The sequence below is a fragment of the Dermacentor albipictus genome, chromosome 10, assembly GCF_038994185.2.
Source record: "Dermacentor albipictus isolate Rhodes 1998 colony chromosome 10, USDA_Dalb.pri_finalv2, whole genome shotgun sequence".
Taxonomy (NCBI): Eukaryota; Metazoa; Arthropoda; class Arachnida; order Ixodida; family Ixodidae; genus Dermacentor; species Dermacentor albipictus.
In genome coordinates this window covers 96158877-96183706 of record NC_091830.1, presented here as the reverse complement: position 1 = coordinate 96183706, position 24830 = coordinate 96158877, and the positions used below count along the sequence as shown (strand labels likewise).

At 48.5% G+C, this 24830-nt stretch overlaps 2 protein-coding genes across 2 annotated transcripts in view; one reads left to right on the top strand and one right to left on the bottom strand.

Moving 5' to 3' along the window:
* Positions 1-24830, top strand: part of LOC135921471 (centrosomal protein of 290 kDa-like) — a 216803-nt gene that overhangs the window by 20293 nt on the left and 171680 nt on the right. The window lies entirely within an intron of this gene.
* On the bottom strand, positions 12629-18923 carry LOC135921425 (PE-PGRS family protein PE_PGRS47-like). The gene is made up of 2 exons (XM_065455782.2): positions 18779-18923; positions 12629-14384 (listed from the first exon to the last, which is right to left on the bottom strand). The coding sequence occupies exons 1-2, from the start codon at positions 18819-18821 to the stop codon at positions 12655-12657; spliced, it is 1773 nt and encodes a 590-aa protein (XP_065311854.1). The 5' UTR covers positions 18822-18923; the 3' UTR covers positions 12629-12654.

Below are 24830 nucleotides of genomic sequence, written 5' to 3'. Positions count from 1 at the left end.
ATACGTGTGAAAAATAAAAAAAAATTCTGTGATAGCGCATACATGTGTTGCTCGATTTCTTTGCCTCAATCTATCGAAAAGGTGAAACAGCTTATTTGCTGCGCTCAAATTTCGCATTAGGAAGTAACGTAACCGTCGGTAATTTTTTCTAACGCCTGTTTCTTAAAGTTCTGTTAGTAGAGTAGTTAATGTGTTTAGTAGTCTGTCATGATCAAGCAAGGCCGATAACTGGGTATTTTATTGAGTCGGCAGAGTTGCTGCTCGCTCGCAGACATTGAACACACTAGTGTTCCAGCTGAATCGCTGTGCGCATGCACCGGTCTGCTCGCGATTGGCAGTAAACATCAAGCTAACGTTATCTGGCATTTCACTGGGCGTTGACCGACGCTTACGTTTTGCCCTCAGTCTCAACGATTGCACCATCCAGATGCAACACCTGCAGCGGCACCAGCGGCACTTGGAGAGCCAGCGTTGCGAGACCCCTCATAACCGCTAGGGTGGTGTTCCATCCTCACAGCGGCAGTTGCACTGCGAGCTGCACGGCGCCGATACGTTCCACCTGTACAGCGTCCGCAGAGTGAAATGGACGGCCGAGTGAAAGCGCAACGCTACACGTTGCTATCGTGGTCCTACGTTGCGAAAGTATCAATTTTCTTTTCAAGCAAATAGCCGTATTTGCCTCTTTCTCCCGTTCTTCTGTTTGGCGGTAGGTGGCTGGCGGTCGGTTGCCACATTTAAAAAACTGCCCATGGAAAGAATGCGCGCTCTCGCGCAGCCGAGGGACCGAGTTGAGGGGGCCGCGTTCGGCGCCGAAAGAACGCCAACTAGCATCGAACTGGCCCTTCCAGAGGCGCGCGTGTGTGGTGGTGGTGGTGAAAAGCTTTTATTGCTCTCAGACGAGAAGCACGTGGAGGCACGCACATGGGCTGGTCCTTAAGGGCCCGGCCCTTCAAATACTGGGTGGAATCCCTAGTGCGGGACCCCAGTGGCGTCGGCCGCTGGCCGGGCGCGCTCGACCAAGGCCCTTTGGGCCTGCAGGTGATAGCAGCCGAACAGGGTCGCTTCCCAGTCTTCCCGAGTGGGGTTGGAGTGAGGGGCAATAGCTGGGTTAGATGGGCAGGCCCACTCCATGTGGTAGATGTCCGAAGACTTGTCCGCACAGTGTGGACAACTGCCCGTGAAAGAACGATCAAAATGTTTGAGTGCTGCCGGGCACAGCAGAGTGTTGGTATACAGACGGAGTAGAAGCCGCTCCTCCGTCTTAGATAGTCCTTTACTCGGGCGAGGGTAAAGGCTATGGCCAGATTGATAATGCAGGACAATGTCTTTAAAGAATACGCGGGATTGAATTCAAGATCCTGATCTAGGGAGTCGAGAAAGGAAGCCCGGAGAGAGACCGCGTGGGCGGCGGCATCGGCTGCCTCCTTCCCCTCGAGACCCATATGAGCAGGAGCCCATACTATGTTCCGGTGAGCGGGGTCCCCGGTGTAGGTGCAACTTTGAAGTAGTCGGTAGGCTAAGTATGGAGCCCAGCCTTGCTCGACGTTCCGACAGGCCCTTCGCGAGTCGGAGATAATTGTTTTGGAATCAGAGTGGGTAGCAGCTTGTGAAATGGCGACCTCCTCCACATAAGTTATGTCGCGGGCGCGAAATGTAAGCTCGTTAACTGTTTTGGACTGGTGGACGACTGCGGCCGTGTACCATCTCCCATGGTGGGGGCCGGAGGCGTCCACGTAATAAGTGCCGGGCTTCGACCCATAATGGCGGCCCAGGGCTTCCGCCCGCGCCAGGCGCCGTCCATTATGGTCCTCACGTGTCATGTTGTTAGAAAGAGGGCGTACGTGGAGGGCGCATCTCCACTCGAAAGGGAGTCGCACTCGCTCTTCCATAAGGGTGGTGTGTTGGATGTGTGGTCGGGCAAGGAGGCGGCGACCCGACAGTGTCTTAGAGAGCATGTGTATTGGTTAGTGAAGTGAGCCTCTCGGAGCTCGGTCATCTCTCCCACGCTTTTCAACATAGCAATGATTGGCCTGGCAAAACAGTTAAAAGAAATCGACGGCGTACACCACGCCATGTATGCCGACGACATCACCATCTGGGTTAACACAGGCTCGCTCAGACAGAAAGAAGAGAAGTTACAAGAGGCAGCCACCTGCGTAGAGGACTACGTCAGAGCAAGAGGGCTAGCCTGCTCCACTGAGAAGTCCGAGCTCCTGAGAGTTTGGAGAGGAAAGCAAAACCGCACAGTCCCCACCAGCGACGAGTTAAAGCTCAACGTCTACCTCGAGGGGAAGCCGATACCGGAAAAGACGCTCATCAGAATCCTGGGGATGTGGATACAGTCAAACCAACGCTGCAACCACACCCTCGCCCTACTCAAGGCATTCACCCTACAAGTGGCCCGCATGATCACGCGCATCTCACACAGACGCCATGGTATGCGAGAGGAGGACACACTCAAGCTGGTCAGAAGCTTGGTCGTCAGCCGAGTGGCATACAGCATTCCATTCTACAATCCCATCAAGAGTGAGGTACAACAGGCGGACGCGATTCTACGCAAAGCCTACAAAATCGCACTCCACCTTCCCCACAACACCTCAACCGAAAAGCTCCTAGCCTTAGGACTACACAACACCTTCGACGAATTGAAAGAGGCGCAACTAGTCTCCCAACAACGCAGACTACAGCAAACCCCATCTGGCAGGGAGCTCCTGAAGAAACTAGGCTGCGCCGATCAACTTCAAGAGATACAGAGGACCGAAACAAGTCCGGACGAGTATCGCAACACACTAAAAGTAGCGCCCATACCCGGGAACATGGATCCCAACCTCCACAAAGCACGCAGAGAAGCGAGGGCTGAATACCTACAAAAGACACTAGCACCCCAAGAAACGACGGTATACGTGGACGCAGCCACATATGCCAGAGCAGCTGGGCAGAGCAACAGCAACGCGGTAGCAAAGGTGATTGATTCGAACCTACGCGAGATCACCAGCGCATCACTACAAGGCTGTACGATAGTCGAGGCTGAAGAAGCGGCCGTCGCTCTAGCGGCAGCGGAGGGATATCGGTCTAAACCGTCTCTAACAATCATTACAGACTCGCAAACAGCGTGCCGCAACTACCTACGTGGCAGAATAGGGCACGGAGCGCTCCGCATACTCCGCTCCGGAGACCACATAACAGCACGACAAACAAAAGAAGAACGAATTAGGCATACGATAGTATGGGCGCCGGGACACACGGGAGTGGCAGGGAACCAAGAGGCGGACAGGATAGCTCGAGGGTGTACTTATTACCGAGCATCCAACGTAGGCGACCTCGAGGAGACCGAACCTGTACCCCAAGACTATTCGGCGATACTAGATTACTACAAGGGCTGCAGAAAGCGGTATCCACCACCGCACAACTCCCTTAGCAGAGAGGACTCTGTCGCGTGGAGGCAGCTACAAACGGGCTCGTACCCGAACCTAAACGTACTCAGCAAAATTTATCCCACACAATACAATGACAAATGCCCCTGGTGCCACGAAACACCCACGCTGTACCACATAACGTGGGCATGCCAGAAGATAGACGTGGTACCCGTTATACCAAACCCGAGTGCGGAGCATTGAGAGGGAGTGCTCTCCAGCGATCGCCAGGTCGACCAAGAAGGTCTGATTCGGCGAGCACAACTGGCAGCAGCATCCAGCGGAGCCCTGGACTAAGGGCAACCGACCGTTGTGCTAGAAGATTGACGATTCCATCTGAAGACCGCAGAAGACCAGCGAATCTAGAGCTAGTAATGTTTTTCACTCACACTCTCGGAGCTCCCGGAACGTGTTCGCCATGCATAGACCCAGGAGTCGCTGGTTGGAGGTGTTCACAGGAAGATCGAGGGCTCTCTTAATAATTTTGCGGAGGATGACTTCGAGTGCGTCCTCGTCTTTTTTCCGTAGGTGGAGTTAAGGAGTCGAATATAAGATTCGACTGGTAACGAATGCATGCGCCACCCACAAGGCGTCTTTGCACCGCAACCCCCCGCGTTTCTTGGAAATCCGGTGGACCATGCGGCCCACCTGGTCCCCCACCTTACGGAGCTGGGCCAGGGTAGTGTTTGACCGTCTATGTTGATCAATGAAAAGCCCCAGTACCCGGACTTCTGTGTGTTCAGGAATTGGTCCTGTCTCCAAAAAGAGCTCAATTTTGGCTGTACAGTTTGGTGAGGGGCGTATGCGTACAAACCCAGACGTTTGAGGAGAGCATTGCAGGCCACAGTGGTGAGCATAACGGTCCACTATGGTCGCCGCTTGTTGCAGGTTAGCCTCAATGTCTCCGAGTGAGCCCTGCGTGACCCACAGGGTGATGTCGTCGGCATACAGCGCATGCTGCACACCAGCGACAGCACCCAATTGGGCCGGCAGGCGCATCATAGCTAGATTGAATAGGAGAGGAGACAGCACTGCACCCTGTGATGTTCCTGTGGTTCCAAGTTGGAAGGGACCGTGTTCAGTGTCCTGGATTTTAATGTAGTAGTCACGATCTGTCAAAAATTGCCGAATGTATCTGAATGCGTTGCGTCCGCAGCTGGTTTGTGAAAGATGGGTGAGTATTACCTCGTGAGTAACGTTGTCGAAGGGCCCCTTCAAGTCTCGACCTTATCGTTGTGGGGGCATTCGACCGGGTCAAGGATGTCCCAATTGAGTTGTAGCAGAACATCCTGTGCGGACCTGTGCTGGCGAAATCCGAACATGGAGTCTGCGAAGATGTGTTGATTTTCCATGAACTCGGACAACCTGTCACGCACCATCGTCTGCATTAGTTTGCCCACACAGGAGGTGAGAGAGATGGGGCGAAGGTTGTCCGTGTTGATGGCCTTGCCAGGTTTGGGAATGAAAGTGACAAAAGCGGTTTCCTAATCGTTGGGTAGTGGCGCGTCCCCGAGCCAGATTGAATTGATGTAATCCAATAAGGACTGGTAGGCCGGGTCGGGTAAGTTAGCGAGTAATTTGACTGTAATTTTGTCCCGACCCGGGGCTGTGCCACGTTTCATTTTCGCCAGGGCTGCCCGCAAATCGTGGAGCTGGAACGGCTGATCCAGCTCAGCGTTCTCCGAACCTGCATAAGGGCACGCGAATCCGCAGGGGTCCTGGGTAGTGCACAAGTATTGCTCACGTAACTTGTGCGCTAGCTTAGTTGTATTGCCGTGAAAACTGTCTATGACACGTTGTAGATGTTTATGAGTTTCTGTGCGTGTCTGCGTTGGGTCGATAAGGGCGCGGAAGAGCCGCCAGGTATTCCTGCTGGACATCTGCCGCGCCACCGTGTTGCAACGATCCACCCAGTTGGCGTCTGCGAGCTGGGCCGCATACTCGGCCGCCCGCTGGGTGAGCTCGGCAATCCGAGCCTTAAGTTTGCGGTTATGCTTTTGTCGGCGCCACCGGCGGACGAGGCGATGCCGCGCTTCCCAGAGGTGGAGGAGGTGGTTATCCACGTCCGGTACCGCCTCCGCAAGCTGAATTTTGGTTTCGGTGGAGCGAAGACTAGAAACCAATTGTTGGGACCATGACTGGTAGCCTTGCTCGAGTATAGATGTCGCTGTGTTGTAATTTTGCCTAAGCTTGGACCAATCTGTGAGTCGGGCCTGTGTTGTGGGTTTTGCTAATGGGTTGGTCCGAACTGTAGTGTTTAGGATGCAGTGGTCGCTACCGAGGGTTTCCTCTGTGTTGACCCAGTCTGCATACTGAATGTTGCTGGTAAAGGTCAAATCGGGACACGTATCCCGTGTCACGGAATTGCCTATACGGGTTGGGTGGATGGGGTCCGTGTGAAGAGTGAGGCCCAACGTTGACGCAAGTTCCGCCAACTTGCGTCCCCGTTTCTCTTCACGCCGGTACCCCCAGACTCGACTGGGGGCGTTGAAATCGCAAACAATCAAGAGGGGGTCCCGACCCGCAACTCTTAACGCACGGCGAAAAAGGTCGGCGAATGATACATTCGGCAGTTTGGGTCTGCAGTAGACATTTAGAATGTGCAATGGTGAGTCCTGTTTGCGGAGGGGGAGGTGAGTCACCATTACATGGGAAAACTCAAGGTGGCGGTCTAAGTCGACCATATTTGCAGTATAATTTTTTATGAAAGCATATACAAGATTAGGGGTCCTCCTGAAACGTCGTATAGTTCGTTAAAGTGGCGCCCCTTCCTGGTTCTTGAAGGGCCACCACGGCGGGTATATGCTCAAAAGTTGAAAGGAAAAGCCGAAGGTTTTCCCGCTTAGTACGAGACCGTAGTCCTCGGCAGTTCCATTCAGTTACAGTGACAGGATATGCCAATTTAGATAAGGGGGAACGCCTACACCGAGGTTGTCCCGCCATGTTCGGATTTAGGGGTAAGAGGAGGGAAGGTAGGTGTCCGGGAGCCAGCAACCAGGGGCTGAAATTCAGCTCCTGATAGGGGGCAGCTGTCCTCATCATCTTCCAGATCAATTGTGTGTGTGGCGCTCTAGCTTCTGGGGCTTCTGAAAGTTTAGACGCTGCGCTATAGGGCTTTCGCGGAGAACAAACCTCCTGTCCTTCTGCGTGGCTCTCCCTCCATGACCGGTGCGAGAGAGGGACGCGCCTACGGAGGAGCATGGCCGTAGCCTTTCGTGCCGGTGCTAGCGCCGGTGTAGAGAACAACACTCGTATCACGAATTCGCCTACGTGTAAAGCCGTTTATACAACCGCTACAATTGTGCTGGCTAACGGCTCTGTTGTTTACTGAATGACGTAATGAAACAACGAGCGGAAGCTAAATATCCTCACTGCAACAAACACACGGCATCAAGCACACCCGTCGTTCAGAAAGCGAATAGCTCTCTAGAAGCGTTCGGCTACTCGCTCACATTGGTAGTCATTGTTGATGGTTTCCGCACGATTTCGTTTTGTGGGCGCCCGTTGGCCCATGTCTTATTTTGTTCTTGTTTTATTATTGGTTCTCATCGGTCGCAGGTGTCGCAGCTGGAGAACGAGCTGGACGAGTTGTCGAGCCAGCTTCACCGGTCGCAGCAGGAAACCGACCGGCAGTTGAGCGCCAAGCTACGTGACAAGAACAGCCACGTGGCGCAACTGCTAGCAGACTTACAGGCGAGCTTGCATGTTCCTAAGCGTTCAAACGAGGCACAGTGTAAGCGCTCTAAATGTTTTATTTAGGAACAAGTAAAATTTTGTCGCTTGCAAGAAAGGTGTGCAACGCGCAGGGCTCGATGCGTACGCTTCCTGCGTTTTTGTTGATATTTTGCTACCGACATCTTGCGACGAATCCCACGAATAAAAAATAAATATCCGACTAACATATTGTTATCCAAGGGGGAGCGAGTGCTCAGTAATGCGGTTAATTAAATCTTTTACAGCTAACTGCACTGGGTATAATTTTGCATATTTTCGTCCTACGGAATTTGTAATGTCGTAGAATTTTTATCTTTATCCACTACAAAAGTTACAAATTTATTTTCGTTGAGATTGTATCTTTATGCAATTCATAGCTCGCAAGCTATGCCGAATTGCAAACTCCAAATAAGACGGATGCACGGCGTGAGACGTGAGACCTCTAACAAGTGACCGGCTTCCGGCACTTCACATACACACACGTTTTTCCGCATTGACACTGCTAACGTTAACACAATTATAATACGTTATACATAAATAATCATTCCATTAAAATATAAATATACTTTCAACACGCTTTTCAGCCGATATTGTATGTTCAAGTTCCATATAAGAATTATAGTTTATTACTTTTTCGTTAAGCAGAAAAAGGTGCGCACAGTTAGTCAGCATGGAAGGGTCATATGCTTGACTCCGCGGGTACTGTGATGTAACCTTTGTGCATTGTTTACCCACAAATGTATCCGCCGACAACGAACAGCCACGCTAAACGCGATAATGTAGGCACAGATAGAAAGCTTCGCTTTAACAGACAGAGCAGAAAGGTATGCAGGTTGACCACATTCACGTTTGCGGTTTGAAAGGGCTGTCACTTGGGCTGGTTGGTTGGTTGGTTCGTCGCACATTTCTTAGGTTTCTTACTGTGGTTCAAGCTTGCTTACCCTGCAAGAGAAAAAATTGGAGGACGCTTAAGCTTCGCCTTCAAGAGTGGGACGCGACAGCGTTCCCGTAAACCCGCCAAGGCGTATAAGACAATGCGCTACGGCACAGCGATCACTTACGATGCGCCCCGCATCGGACTTAGCGCCCACCTATCACGCGGTGAGCGTCGAGCAACGCAGCGTTCGGCGCGGCAACGAAACGTGCGCCTGAGCGAACGGAACGAACCAAAGAACTCGGTGTCTCGGAGGGGAAACGATCTACGCCAGCCAAACGTCGTGATCGGCACGGGCAGAGAGATATATAGTAATCTAAACCGGGAGCACGGCGAAGCGTCGTCAGGGGAGAGGGAGTCCCGCGACGCGCCTGGCAGCGGTCCCAATGCGCGCGCGGCACGCCTCCTGTCGGGGCAGCGCCGTACATTGAGAGGAGGGGGTCTTCTGTGTTTGCCGCAAGATGGCTCTGCGTGTGCGGAAAGCGCAGAAGAAATGCAGCGGAAACGCACTTTAATTGTGACTTCTGTACGTTACATGTTCATAATTACCGATATACACCGCAGTATAACTTTACACGGCTCATTTCGAAGGCAACACCGCATTCACTAGAGGCGCGTTTGCACCGCTTGGAAGCATCGAACTCGTGGCTGAGTGGTAGCGTCTCCGTCTCACACTCCGGAGACCCTGGTTCGATTCCCACCGGGCCAATCTTGGAAGTTGCTTTTTATTTATGAAGCGCCTGCCGTGATTTATCGCTCACGGTCAACGCCGCAAACGCCGACACCGACGCCGACGACACCGGCTTTTCTGCGACACGAGCTCCTTAACGCTATCGCGTTAAAAAGTGATAAACATACCAATAATATGCAAGTACTGTACGCATGGTGCGCGCCGACGGACATGCCACCGCTGCTGGCCACATTAGTGCACTGGGGAAATGAGGTAGCCTTCCGCCGCAGTTTTCTGCATCGTTGCTTTTGCTTCTCTCATCGATTCACGTTTTCGGAGCGAAATAAGCGACACCCGTCGCATTCGTATGTGCATTAGTCAAAGCTTCAAGGCAAGTTGAAGAACAATGGTTGCGTGTTGGGCTGCTCAAGCAGTCGCAAAAGCTTGCCGGTGGTATGCTCAGCATTATATCACTCTCGCAAGACGTCATCAACGGGAACATCTGCAGCAATGGATCGCCGCCGTTCAGGGGCAAATTGGTTGTTATCACGCGTTCCATTCTGCGTTACCTCAGTGTTTGTTGAATTCGATCTTGTTTACAAGGGTAAAGAATAAAATAAATCATGGCCTACCGGTTTTAGTTCATTTTTTTTCCACAATCCAGCACGCAGGTTAAAGGCGTTTCGTTTAGGTTCTGAATACCACTGGGTGCGTCTGCCGTTTCCCCCTTTTTCACCCTGTTGCTCTTACTGGGATGCACGGCTTGTACAAGGGCATCGTGTTGTGTGTTAAAGATGCTGAGGCTTGCAAGTACTGGTTTCGTTGGTTTCACGCGGGCCGTTAAATCGTCTTACCACCTGTCACGCGGTTATATTTCTTGGATTTATTTTGTGCGCAGCTTCGCATATCTTATACTGTTGCCAGTTGCTTTATGCTACATTGTTGCTGATTTTTTTAGTGTAAGCTTTTTGCATTGCTTCACATGTAAAGGTTTATATCACGATTTGTTTCGTCTGAATGAAATGTGCTGATCATTTATTGAAACACTGTTGACAATTTTGCTGACAAATAATGAAAATAAACTTATTACATTTCGCAGAATAATCACTGAGCCCTTTCAATTTTAGAAGTTGTTTCATCATCGCGCGTTATAGAGGCAATAATGTTATCATCATTAGTAATCTGATGTAATATTCCTTCTGTATTGCTGTGCCTTTTTTACTTGCATTCCTGCTCATTTTCCATGTGGTACACATACAGGGTGTTTTTTAAGACAATACAGATTTCTTAAATTAAGAAATTGGCATGGCCGTGCAACACCTGTGGTCTTCGCATACGAGCTCCACGGTGAAGCGGAAATACCTTGCCGCTGCTTAAGTCACACTGAAAAGACTAATTGCCAAAAACAGGTAAATGTTCTATTATTATTCAGAGGGCAGTTGTTTATGTCGAATACACGTAGGGCCACGCAATTGATTACGTACATATTTTTCAGAAATGAAAGGTGATCGAAACTAAAAGCCAAATGAGGACGAGAACGAAACTGAGCGCGGCCCGCTCCGCATTAGACGGCAACGCCCCGTAAGTAAGTGGGGCGCAGTTTGAGTGACAGCATGCCAACTGACCCGACACACAAGCGACACATGCTTGCTAGGAAAAGCGTACCGTATCGGTAGGTGCCGTGACTGGCCGGCAATTATAGTTTCAAACTTATTCACGATTTTCCTCAGAGGGCGCTTTCGTCTAAAATTATGGGGTTTTACGTGCTAAAACCATTTTCTGATTATGAGGCACGCCGTAGTAGAGGACTCCGGAAATTTCGACCACCTGGGGTTCTTTAACGTGCACCTAAATCTAAGTACGCGGGTGTTTTCGCATTCCCCCCCATCGGAATGCGGCAGCCGCGGCCGGGATTCGATCCCGCGAACTCGTGCTCAGCAGCCCAACACCATAGCTACTGAGCAACATCGGTGGGTTGCTTTCGTCTAATACCTTAGCGGGGCGGAATTTTCAGCGCTCCTGCCGCGGTTGTTTTCGATGGTGCCTTCATTTAGCGATGAAATTCGATGGAACAAATCTGCAATAAGATGTGATTTTCAAGATAATGAAAATAGAATGAGGGTGCAGTAAATTGGCGCTGCCTTCAAATCCGCTATTTACACAACTGGTCCTAAAGCTCTTAGAAACGTTCATGAATAAATTTTAGTTAGTTCGTTTCTGTGGAATAACTGAAGAAGCGGCACAGTATTTCCGCCTCGACCTAGAGCTCGTAAGCGATTACGGCAGGTAGCTCACTATAAAAGGTTTTTTGATAAAAAAAATCTTTATTCTCCTGAGGGACACCCTGTATCAGCGCGTGTAAACAAATAAAGTGGACTCGTTAGTCAGCGCCCGTGTGTACCTGGCGTGTTCCTTTTTTACTCGTTTTGTCTGATGGCTTACCGTTCTCTCAGTATACGTTTCGTTTTCAAGACTGGCGCAACTTGCTGCACGCCTGGTTACACACTAAATGAGCTTCTCCAACAGCGACATCTTCCAATCTTCCTGCGTTCGCCGTGTAGTCTGAGAGTAAAATTCCCTGGGAGTTTTATTACGTGGCACCCTGCCATTACCTAATTTCGTTTGTTAATAGCGATGAATTATTAGAGACGTAGTTGGTGTCGTATATTCAATCGTAATCCACTTGCATTTTGAGTAACCCAATTATTTGTTTCGTTTGCAGTTCCTTTTTTTGCTTTCTTGTGAAATTGTAACCTTCATTGCTACAATCGGTTAAGAAACATTAACGCAATGCTTGTGTATAAACAGCGATTCCTTATATTTAAATAACACGTCCGACCGCCAAGTGTATGGAATATGTCTGTTAATAATTTTTTTTCTGTGGGCTCAATGGAAATTTGAAACATGGTGTTGAGCCAGTTGAAATTTAGACAAGGAGAACGTTGACTTGAAGGCCAGTACTCTACATTTTCTTCATCCTTTTCTTTGTGCACCTTTTCGCATTTTTTAAACGCTGGAACATGTTTTCGTTAAATGGACATTGTTATGTTTCTTCACAGTTACGTCGACATTTTATATATTCTTTGTATAAACCAATCATGTGCCCGCTTTCTGTAGTCTGGACACGAGGCTCTCTTCTTTAGAAGTATACAAACAATTAAAATGAAATCTTCGGTTATTACTGGGAGTTGGTGAGTTGAGCAATTTTTGACGAGCTGTGGGTTCCTGTTACACTTAGGCCTTAATTAAAGTACAAATAACGAACGCTCCCGGACGTATATGGGCCTAACCACATTTAAATAGATCCAATAAAGTTTTATCCATCCATCCATCCAGGCTGATAGAAGTCTTTTTGCTGTACATTCATATTGTCTAACTCAAGCTATAATTGCGGAATTAATTCTCATGCTTAGAGCCAAAGATGAAATAAAGGAAGTGCTTTCATTAGATTGTACCATGCTTGTAGCTGGGGCCTGGGTTTTTCAGGCATGAACCATCTATTCTCTTTTAGCAAACGCTTGTCTAAATGCTGCCTAACCTTTTCCATTGAGCTACGCGTGTTAAGCCCAATGTGGCTTCGTAATACGGTATGCTTTGTGCTCACAAATTTTGTCACATTAAGCTTTTCCTTTCGTTTGTGTTTTCCTCATTCAGCGCTTGACATCGTCTGCGTGTCATTACGCATCTTGTGATAAAAGTGGTCCAGACGTTTGTTGTGTTCAGCCTGTCGTCGATTTCATTTTTATGAAAAAGCTGAGAAGCAAATGTACGCGAGATGCATACCAACATTTCACATGAAAAACACTTGATATGTTATTTAAACGAAAGCACGCGGTCCGAACCGCTCGCGGTAGGTTCGCTTTGCTTTTGATAGTTTGTACAGCTTTACATCCTTCGTCATATTGAAATTCAGCACTTTATTTCTAAAACACCTTCTCCTGCTGCTGTCCCTGGTCCTGCTGCTGCTGGTTACCGCTGCCCGCACCTCCTGAAGTCCAGCTGTTACTGCCGCCAGAAGTTCCTCCCAAACCGCTGTTCGATCCGCTGTATCCAGCCCTTGACAATCCACCGAGTCCACCATAGGAGCTTCTGCCAGAGCTACTTCCTTGTGATGGTCCAGCGCCACCCAAAGGTGTTCCCCAAGTGAATTGGTATGTTCGTGGGGAGCTCCAATACCAGAAAGTGCTGCCATCTCCTCGTCGCCCTCCAGTGCCTTGCCTACCGCCAACTGAGGGACCTCCAATGAAGCCACTGAGGTATCCACGTCGCCTGAGGTATTCTATAAATGTGCATCTGATACCGCTTTTTCTATACAGTCTGTAAAGACGCAGCAGTTGTCTTTGCGAAAGGCCAGTGGCACGGCTCAGCCAACTTTGGCTGGAACCGTCCAAACCGCCCACTCCACCGAGTCCACTTCCGACGCTGCCTAGTTGACCAGCTGAGCCTTGACGGCCACCTAGGCCAGAAAAAAGCCACGTATATCCACTCCCTTGATTGTTCCTTTCTGAGAGACCACTGCTGCTACCGAAACTGCTCCCTTGGCTGCTAGGACCCCAGCCGTTATCGCTGCCGACGCTGCTTGACCAACTCTGACCAGAGCTTCCCAATCCGCCTAATCCTCCTCGTCCACCGCTGCTACCACCGAGGCCGCGTTGCCTGCCGTAGCTTCCGCTTCCACTAGATCCTAAACCGCCACTTCGGCTGCCCCAGCCAAATAGTCCACTACCGACACCTCCCGAACTGCCTTGACCGGAAAGGCCATCGTAATCACTTTCTCCGAAATCGCCTGACATTCCGCCCAGTCCTCCACTTCCACCAAGTTCTTGCTGTCCGCGCAGCCCACCCATTCCGCTTTGGCCGCCATAGACCGACAGTCCACCTAGTCCTCCAAATCCGCTGAAACCTCCTTGCTGACCGTTCGGCCTGCCGTAACCGCTTTGGCGACCGCTTCCGAACAGTCCGCCGAATCCTCCACGTCCGCTGAGTCCCCCTTGCGGTTCATTTTGGTTGTCTGAATCGCCTTGTCCGCCTTGGCCCCATTGTTGACCATACCCTCCAGTTCCAATTATTCCACCAGGCACGCCATACAAGCCACCCTGTGGAGCACTGGTTCTTCCCCATGGCCGTGGGAATGCACCACTCCCACTAGGTCCCTGAAATCCCCAAGGCGTGCGCGCAGAAATTATGTCCCTGGGATTACCCCACGTAAACCACGTCAGCGGCGAACCTACTCTGGGCAATCCCCACTGTCCAGTCACTCCTGGACTTCCTCCGTGCGGCACAGAAAACAACCTCAATACGTAGACTGGACTACTCCAGTATGCGAAGGGGCTGCTTCCGTAGCCATCGTAGATGTTGCCCCAGGAGCCACCGCTTCCGCTTGACAACATAAGGGGCGCAGTCAGCCTCCTCCAAATTGAGAAAGGGCTGCTTCCATATAGTCCACCGTAAGTGTTGCCCCAGAGACCGCCATTTCCACCATATCCGCTCAGTCCACTTCCGCTGCCAGATCCACTGCCATATCCGCTGCCGTATCCACCGCCGAAGCCACTTCCACTGCTCAGTGAGCTTCCTCCAAACCCTCCTCCCAACGAACCGGTACCGAATTCTTTTGAAAAGCTTGAAAACTGCTGGCCTCCGATGACCTGGCGACCTGAAAATGATATTTGGAATTACGAATGCAGTCATCTAGGCAATTTTCATTTTCAAGCAGGTGAGACGTTTGTTTCTTTTTTTTTTTTTGAAACACAAGTGGGAAAAAGGATAGCAAACAGCAAACCCACTTTTTTTCTTTTGGAAGAAGAGATGCCGACTAAAAGGTCACTGTACTCGTTCTGGCTAAGAAGACTATTTTTTATTTATAGCATCAATATTGTGAATCCGTTTCGAGATTTTTACAGGAGTGAGCATAATACAGGTGGTACACTGATTAGTTTCATTGGCTTCACTTCAGAAGCTCTAACAGTGCGATAATACAAATATATTTATGCGCAATATACGTAAACGTAGGGTATTTTGGTTTCACATACCTCATCAAATGTCTGTTGCTCAGAAACGCAATCTTCACGTGCACATAAATATTTCAGTTAAAGCAATGCTTTCGTAAGGGTGTCCCAGCTATGAAGCATCGCTTGTTTTTAAAAAGGGGGCAGGTTATTCTGCTCCAGGAAAGCGAAGTGCATATTGTTAAAGCCATTTATAGCATTTGATATTAATGTCTTGTAGGTGCTGTTGAATTGAATAACTACCTGCAATTAGCAATTTTTTTTATTACTGCCCTTAATGCCATGCTTTCAATGAAGAGGTAACAAAAAATTGAAAGAGCACCGTAGTGGGCTTGTATTTAGGCAGTTACATTCATGTCGCTTATTTTTTTTCCTGGTGAGAAACAAAACGCGAGAAAGCGTTAAAAATATCTCCTGACTAATTGTGCGCGCGCATCAAAAGCAGCGCCCTCAAATGCGCTCTACACGAATTAGTGTCAGCACTCTCCACGATGCAATAACCAGTGATGGGCACCTTTTCTATGTCAACACCAACGTGCCGTGCTGTTGCGGCAGAAGCGCGCCAGCTAAAGCGCTAGGAACTTCTACACAGCTTGTGTCAGGGCGATGCTTATTGGTGCGCGCGGACTGTTAGACACGTGATATTTTGATTTCTCGCCGCCTTTCTTTCGCGGCCGGAAAATATAAACGGGTAAAATGTGCCTGGCAGAAAAGATGCCACTTTAAGTTTCTTTCAATTTCCTACAAGTTCTTCATTGGCAGCAGGATATTCAAAGTAATAATGAAGAAATTGAGTTATTATGAAATATTTATTGGGAAGGTATCAACAATGAAATTACTTGACTGTGAACAATAGGCACTTTATTTTGTCCAAGTACAATATACTTTCTAATTAAAAAAAGAAACTGCCTAATAGCTTAGGCACCCTTTATATGTTGAATTAAATGCACATGGTTACACAGCTATAATGCAGAAATAAATGGCATATACTAGGAATAGCAGCACGGGACAAACTATCATAATATTTTGTCAGAGAAAGGCCAGTATTGTTTTTGTCTGCAGTAGTGCAAACAAGAAATAGAATGTTACCTTCCCTGAAAGTTTTGAACACAAATATTCATTCCAATTTCACCACCAGTAACTCGTGTTTGTAGCCGAATAGCCTTCTAACGTCGGGTACCTTTTGTGAGAGCAGGTCAGTAATAATCTAATAGTGGTTGTTATTGGTGCTGTCGATTCTGCAGAAGGCACACGAAATATGACAAGCATTGGAGCTGATTCTCAGTGAGGTGGGTTTTATACGAAAGAATGTGAGTTGCACCATCATCATCGCGTTTATAACTCGGTCGCATCTTCGCACTTATAGCTCACTTTGCGAATTTTTTGTTATATCGGTTACTAGTCAAACAGGCTGTGCTTTTCGATCCATATTACACTGAAAAACAGAGTGCACGAAGCTATTCAGTGTACGTTTCTGTTGCAATTTGAGGAATAACTATTGTTATTGCAGCCCACAGCCACACAGAAAAAACTGCAAGGAACAGGAGAATATCTTCAATGATTGTGATTTAGGAGAGGCGTGGTTGCGGTGGTCAAATACAGGGTTCTTAGCGAACCGATCAAGCAACTAAATTCTGCACAAGAACTTCCCGTCATTCTTAACCGATGCATTGCGGTCGCTGTCTGAATAAGTAAAAATACTAGGTGTTCGAATTGTAGTTGCAAATAGACACTTAGAAGAAAATACAAAATAGAAGAAAATAGTGACTTAGGATTGCACTTGTGAAGAACATCGCAGTTTACTTAATGATATATGATAGCGCAAGACCTGTAGTTTTTCTTTATAGGTGAGAAAACTCCGCCCGAAAGGAGTGTATACGAGAACAATCCTCCGACACAGTAGGAGCTATGTACAATCATCACCTAACATCATACTCTCATGCCAACTCATTCGTTCCTCGCGCGGTCATTCAGTGGAACAATTTGCCATCGCACATCGCCACAGAAACTGACACAAAGAAAATTCCAAGATTTGCTACGCTGTGATGTAAATGTGTAATAATAATGTGTTCATTGTGCTTCCTTTCCTTTCGTATTATGATTTACGTTCTCATCACTGTTATTTAGTATTGCTCTGTGTGTTGTTGCTTTTTCTAAAATGTACAGCGTTGTTAATGATTGTATCACCCCCCCCCCCCCCGCCCCTATGTAATACCCTCCCCGTGAGGGCGTTTAGGGCTAACATGAATAATGAAACCATTGCACAGACAATCCAGGAAGCCTCCAGCGAGATCAGATTAAATGGTTTCGTGTGCGCTGATGACTTGAAGCCGGTGTTGGTTAGTTGCAGCATCTCCTGTACACCATAAAAATTACGGGGTTGTATGTGCCAAAACCACTTTCTGTGTGTGAGCCACGTTGTAGTGGGAGACTCCGGAAATTTCGATGCCCTGGGGCTCATTAACGGGCACCTAAATGTATGTACACGGGTATTTTTGTACCCATCGAAACGCGGACGCCGTGGCCGGGATTCAATCCCGGGGCCTCGCGCGTAGCAGCCCAACACCATAGGCGCTAAGCAACCGCGGCGAGTGCCTGTATTGACGTCCGCATTGCGGTAAGTAAAACTTCGAACTTGAACACCTGCGTTTGCATGGCACACTTAATTTTCGGATGGTCAAGAATTTCCAATAGCCCAGTCTCTGCACACTTTGGTATATTTTTAGCCGGTTTGTGTTATTGTAGTACTACAGCTAGCTGCTTTGGCGAACATAAGAATCTAGATGTGTCAAGAAGCTTGCTGTTTTTTTATTAATTTTTTTACTCGGTCATCACCTTTTAGTTCTTTCTTGTTTAGAAGCTGAGGGAGCATCAACTTAAAGAATTTCAAGGCTTGAACGGCTCGTAAGATCTGTCGAGATAAATATGTATTTCACAACGAAATGCGCTCAATAGAAAGTTGTTTACTTTCTTTACCGTTATCTTGCAATTTTAAATTCTAAAATGTTGGTCTTGAAAATTGCTCCCAGAGTAGGCTTTATATTATTGCTGTCTAGCAGGCGTACATGGCAGGCGTTGGCCCTTATGCTAGGGAACTTCTTTTTGGCTCACATAAATAGCTTTATTTGGGTAGTTAAAAGTATATTCATATACAGGAATTCATATACAGGAATATAAATCATATTTAACCTAAATTTATTGTAAACTATAAAACGGCAATCTGTTTCCTTGGCTGACGGTTTATTCTCCAGAGTAAGTGGTAATATTTATTGCGTTGTGGTTGGAAGCGCAGCGATTTAATCTAATCACAAGAACGAGAAAAGTACTCGAGACCTGCATAGCTTAGCGTTCTGTTTGAATTCGCACTTGGAATTGTTCATGACTCTTATTAGCAGTAGCAAAAGCGCAGTTCTAACTCCTATATAACATATTGTATATGACGGTAACATAAGCGGCATTAGGGCTGCGGGAATACGTTGTTACAGAAAGCGGAAAACGCATAGGGGATAAAGTGCTTCCTATGATTTGTATTTTGTTACGCCCATTTGTCTCCATTTTTTTAGCGAGACAAATTTCATTTTCTAGCTTCATCTTTCCTAAGTCATAAGGCTACGATGTTTCAATTTTCAAATGAGTCGAACCCTTATCGCAGGCAAATTATAATTTTGAGGGAGCTTTTACGCGCAGCGAGTGCTCAATCGCACGCTGTCTTAAATAAAAATTTTGTTGTCTTGCGTCTTACAAGACAAAGCTGCTTTATTCAGTTGCCTTACTGTGTTATAAAACATAGCTCCTGTAAGAGAATTATCTGTTTGCAGTGGTTCATTACATCCTGCTCATTAGAAACTCAAATCACCTATAGCGCAAGTAGGATCACATAAACCTCGGCTATGTTTTAAGAAAACATAGTGACCATATCATGAAGAGCAACATTTCTTCCTTACGAAAAAGAACTTGGCATCGTCACATGCGGTCACCAGGAATAAAGAGGTACTGTGTGGCTAGACGTAATCAGCTCGTCCGAAAATGTACGCTAACTTACTCAGGAGGCCGACGACCACGGCAGTGAGACTCAGGAACTTCATAGTGCGGCAGCTTCGCTGCACAGATCAGTCTGCCTTGGCTCGAAATCCCCGAGTCTTTTATACTGATTTTTCAAGGCGGTCCCGTGAACAATTTTGGAAACCCTTTGCATAACGTTGTTTTAGCCTCGAGTCTGCGACATTGTCTGTTGTTCGAAATAATGTCTCAAAAGAGAAAAATCAAATAAAGAAACAAAATGAATCCGTGTCTCAAGTTACAAAGGAATTGTGTCGCCTTAGTTCAATGGAACAGTGTGTTTTTTATATGCATATGCCTCGCAAATTTTAGGTAGCGGCAAGGAGATTGACAGGCCACTCTGGAAGCACAGCTGCTTTTCTCATGTAGAAAGATGGCGCACTTTTTTTGTTTTTGTTTCAGCTGGCCATTTGGCTGTCCGTCCGGGAAAACGAATAATTGAAGCGGTTCCTAGGACTAAGAATGCACTGTCTGTGGCATCTCTTGTAGTTTTGAGCAATACCGACAGCATGCGTGGCCATCATTGGACGATTTGGCGCTTCTGACGTCTAAATTTGTGCTCCACTGTCCACGCTGCTTGTGCACCAGCAATACTTGTTGCTTTCAGCATAAAGCAGTGTTGTCTGTCAATGTTGACACGAATTTGACTTGGCACGTTCACACGGATTTCTACACTCACACTGAGCCGAAGTGTGATTTTGGCGACATGTGCTAAATTGTTGCCCAAGATAATTACATCTTTTCTTCAACCCCTATACTAAAGCTTCTCATGAAATAAGTATTTCTTGATACAAAACTGTAAATTTTCCATTTTAATTTACGCCAGACCGACTCCTTGAATGTACATTAATGTGTTGGAGAAATTGCCCATTCGCAGGGAAAGAAAAGCTGCGGTAAATGCTGAAAGCATCTGAATTAGAACACTGCTGAGCAAAATTATGTTTTTCTTCTACTTAGCATGCCGCCATAAGGGCAGCCAAAAATATTTTCTATTTGTGCCTAACTGCCAGGCCGTTTTTCCACCCTAGGTTTCGTTTTTATGTAAGTCGCTCTGAACATAGATGTTAACACCTTGGGCTGGGCACTCGTGCGAAGGTTTGCTGCCTTATAAAACCACGATACCTCTCCTGGGAGATGGCGTTGAACGTGCCAGCGTCTCCTAGAAATTTACTACAAAAAAAATCCTGCCAGGCGCGTGGTGACTACATTGTCCCGGCACTAAAAACCACTGGTAGTGCATGAACTAGCACGCTTACGTCCATCTGTGTGTGTCCATGACGAAACTGAGTGCAGTGATGAACGAAGATTTTAGGCCATGAGGAAAATCACGAGGGAAAACCCTTGTTTGGAACTCAAGTGCACCAGGGTGCTGGGTGATACTCCATGTGACCTCGCAGTTAGCATAACTTGAAAGCGAGCGAAATCATATTCAGGCAGGGGTACAAGTGTTACAGAGCAAACTCCCCTATAGGGAAAAGTACCAAACACATTGCCATAAAGAACAGGATGAAAGCAATGGCTTTACATAAACAAGGAATTGAGAGAGTGACGTATCCATTTGTTGAACGAGAATAAAGGGAACCGAGGGGTCCAATATTATTGAACAAATCATAAGAAGACAACGAGCTGGGAGATCGAAGACAGCATGGGGAAAATACTTGTATTTTAGTACATCGGATTTAAGAAAGTGACGTATCCATTTGTTGAAAGACAATAAAGGGAACCGAGGACATGACATGTCAAAAACTTTATTTGAGTCCTGAGGGTCTGAGATCTTGGGGAACCGAGATCTTGGGGAACCGAATCTTGGGGACTGAGATCGGGGAAAACCGAAGGCTCCCGAAGATCAAGTCAGTGGCTCCGCCCACGACGGGACCGGGAGATCAAGTCCCGCCGCAATGTCGTGGGCCCTCTGGACAGCCTGGATTTGAATGTGGAGATTGCTACTCTTGAGAGATTCCCGCCATCGTTTTTTCGTGATGGGTGGAGAGGCGTTAAGGGCTGGGCACAGCCAGAGCATGTGGTCAAAAGAGCATGAGTCATGACCACATTTGGGGCACGACTGTGAGTGTTACGGATCTATCTTGTTAAGGGATCGATGAGTGGGATACGAACGGGTTTGCAGGTGTCTGAGTGTGGTAGCCTGAGGTTTGTTCAGTTTCGTGTGAGGGGGTGGAAATGTCCTCCTGCCTAGTCGATAATGGGAAACAATTTCGTGGAAAGTACATAATGGATCTTTGTGGATGTTGACCTGGTTCCAAGCCTGGCTACCCGTGACAACGCGGTGCGTGAAATCGCGTGCTCTCCGGTGGGCCTGCGTGTTAGGATTCCATCCAAGCGGGTTAACTGAGCTATCTAGATGGGCTGGGAATCACGACATTTAGTATCCTCTTTCACTGCTCTCCCAAGTCCTTTGAAGTGCTTTAATTAGAATACTGTTCGCCTGGTCAGATATGGTAGCGGACGAGAAGGATCTAACTGCCGTGCGCGAGTCCGAGAAGACGATAGCCGGAACTTTTGAGCCGTGAAAAGCCAGAGCGATCGCCGCTTCCTCCGCCACATGGGCAAACTTCGTATAAACAGAGGCTGCATTGACCAGGTTGCCCCCCGCGTCTACCACTGAGACCGCGAACTTATGCCCACTGTCATATCTGGCAGCATCGTCAAAGAGGGCATCTAGTTTCTGCTGATTGATCTTTTTAAGGATGGTCTTAGCTCTCGCGAATCTTCTACCCTCGTTATGCACTGGATGGATTGGATTGGATTGGAGAAACTTTATTTATGTTGCAGTTGGGTGCTCGCGCGCCCCGACGAGGGCCTACGTCATCCTCGAAGTTGCCGTTACTCGGCGCGGGTCTCCGCTCGCCGTTGCCGGCTCACTGGGTCCGTGCCTTTCGAGCGCTTCCAGGACCTGCTGGATGGCCCAGAGCTGATCGTCTCGGTCGTAGCTCTTCGCGGCTGCCTCGAGCCGTGGTGGGAGTGTTCTTGATTTAGTGTCTTCTGGATATTTAATGCAGTCCCACAAGATGTGCGTGTAGTCTGCGGACTCCCTCCGCCATACTCTGCACATATCTGTCGGATATGTCTCGGGGTACATGCGATTCATCAGTATCGGGCTAGGTAGCGATCCGGTCTGGAGGTGTCTCAGTACTACCGCCTCCGCTTGACTCAGTCTCGGGTGCGGGGGTGGGGAGTCCTGCGAGCCAGGCGGTAGGCCTTCGTGATTTCATTGTAATCCGTCATGCGGTCCTTGGTTCCGAACCACGTCGGACGGTCTGTCGCCGGGGCGCGGTTGGTTAGCGCTCGCGCCGCTGCGTGTGCCGTCTCATTAAGGTTCTCATTGCGTTCCGACGCGTTGCCCGCGTGCGCTGGGAACCACTTGAATTGTACTTTTCGTTCGTCTAGTTTTACCGCTCGCAGTACGCGCTGAGCCTCCCTGCAGATTTGCCCTTTGGCGAAGTTTCGCACCGCCTGTCTTGAGTCACTCAGCACCGTGTGGCAGTGTGCGTCGGCGATGGCCAGGGCGATGGCTACCTCCTCCGCTCTTTCCGCTCCGGCGCTTCTCACGCTCGCTGCCGTCCTCGTGGCGCCCGTTGACGCCTCTATGACGACCGTTGCGAAGGAGTTCCGTTGATATTCGGCCGCATCCACGTACCGCGCGTGTTCGTCGTTGGCATGCTGGTCGATGAGTGCCTTGGCCCTCGCCGCTCTTCTTCCCTTGTTGAACTCAGGATTCATGTTCTTCGGTATGGGGCCGATTCTGGTCTGGCGTCGGACCTCTTCTGGGACGGGGAGCTTCATCTCCACCTCGTTCGAGCGTCTAATTCCTAGGTCGTCCAGTATCTTCCTCCAGGCTTTGGTCATGGACAGCCGCTCCAGTTGAGAGGTCCGTTGTGCTTCGGCTATTTGTTCGAGCGTATTGTGTAGCCCGAGTTGTAACAAGCGGGACGTGCTTGTGGACTCGAACAGGCCCAGCGCCGTCTTGTACGCGCTTCTGATGAGCACGTTGATTTTGTTTCGTTCGAGTTGCAGCCATCTGTGGTAGGGTGCAACGTACGCCATGTGGCTGATGACGAAGGATTGGACGAGCCTAATTAGGCTCTCCTCTCTCATGCCAGCCTTTCGGGTAGTGACTCGTTTGAGGAGTCGAATCGCGTTGGCTCCTTTTGCCTTGAGACAGGTGATGGTTTCGCCGTTTCTTCCGTGTTTTTCGATGACCATGCCTAGGATCCTAATTTTGCCGACCTCATTCATCACGTTACCGGATTTGGTGACGATTCTGATCTTTTCGTTTTCGCGTTGTCTGGTCGTGCCTCTGCTGTTTTTGGTAGGTGGGAGTATGAGAAGCTCCGATTCGCTCGGCGAACATCTCAGTCCAGTGCCTTCCAGCTGGTCTTCTATTGCGTCGACGGCGGCTTGCAGCGCGCCCTCGATGTGGGCGTCGCTGCCACCGGTAACCCATATCGTGATATCGTGATATCCACTGGGTGGATGTTTCGCGGGACGGGGTCAACCATGATGCGACTTCTGGTTTCCCGGGTCAAGCTAACTTTGGTCGCCGGTTCATGTCTGGGTCGGATTCCCGCTTCCTTTAACATCTTAATGCCTGGCTTAGTGGATCAAAGTCTCATTATCGGAGCCGCTGTGTCAGCTTCTATTAGCTCATCGATGGTGTTATGGAGTCCTAGCTCCAGCAGCATCTCAGTGCTTGTGGACTGCGGAAGGCCGAGCACGCGCTTGAGGCCGGTTCTGATTAGGGAGTCGAGCTTGGCCTTTTTCGCTTTGCCGCAATTAAGGTACAGCGCGATGCAGATGACATGACTCAGGAAGAATGCCCGATAAGATCTGAGCAAATTGTCCTGAATATAATGTAAATGAAAATGAATGAACAAATGACTGGCAGCAAGTGGAGTAACGATCCCACGTCTTCGCATGACACCTGCGATGCTCTTATCAATTGAGCTACTGTGGCGCCGTTTTCCCATCCACGTTCTAGGATATTTAAGTTTTTTCTACTAAAACTAACCCTGGAAGTATTGGCCAGTGTCACCATTCACAAACCTTGGCCTCGAACGTCCTTTGTGCCGCAGGTATTAGTTGTACATCGAGGTTCCTTATCGCCGTTTCGAGCGAAAAATCCTACGTTAGGTGAATCCTTAACCTAAATGTCGGACAAAACAACTAGCAAATTGCGGAAGACGTAGTCGATCGCGACATGAACTCGTTTTGCCAGACGTGTCGAACGCGACGAAACCTGTTTTGCGTCGATTCTTGTGTAATAGTGTGTGTATGTGTAAGCGCAACACAGTTTCCCGCATCCAGCATAGTAACGGCTTCTCTTAAACGGCTATCACTTCGAATCTCTAATACAGCCACCGCACACCTGCCTATGATCCTGCATAGGAAACTCTTTGAAAGCTTCCCACTCGTTACGCCGCCACCCTAACTCTTTTAGTTAGCGCGACGCCCTGAGAGCAGCTTTGAGCGAACCCAGGGCGGAATAGACGGTATGCATATCCACACACCCTTGACAAAAAGAAATATATCTGAAAGTCTTTGTTTTCACGGGCTGCATGCTCTCGAAAGTCATTGCGCATCCGGAAATGGCTGTCATCGTTTTCACATCGCCTGTCGGATTCAGAGGGTTCGTTGCAATTGCGAGAGCTAGAAATGCAAGTAGTTCAGGTGAATGTGTCAAGCTGCTGCTACCGTGATGCTTCCCAGAAGCCGTCATAGCGGGAATTGGAATTTGCCCGGATCATTTGAATGGTATATTTGACTGCTGGAAAACTTTGTTCCTAGCGTTGTTATTCTCTGCGCAATGACAGTGGAGGCCAACAGTCATAGTGGTCTCTAGTGCTTTCACGTTGAAGAATAGTCAGAAAAAACGCAAGTGGCCGTCAATGTAGCTACTGGGATCAAGCTGTACAATCACTGCTACTTCGCTGAAATTTCTGGAGGGATCTGCGTCACCTGGCCATCTGCTAGCGTGTAGTGGTTAGATTAGTGGGCCGAACGAATGAACCGCAAAGGCG

Excerpts from the sequence above, each read along its gene's own strand:
- LOC135921425 (XM_065455782.2), bottom strand. The coding sequence starts at position 18,821 with ATGAAGTTCCTGAGTCTCACTGCCGTGGTCGTCGGCCTCCTGA. Across the intron at positions 14,385-18,778 it reads CGTGGTCGTCGGCCTCCTGA|GTCGCCAGGTCATCGGAGGC; the intron begins GTAAGTTAGCGT and ends TATCATTTTCAG.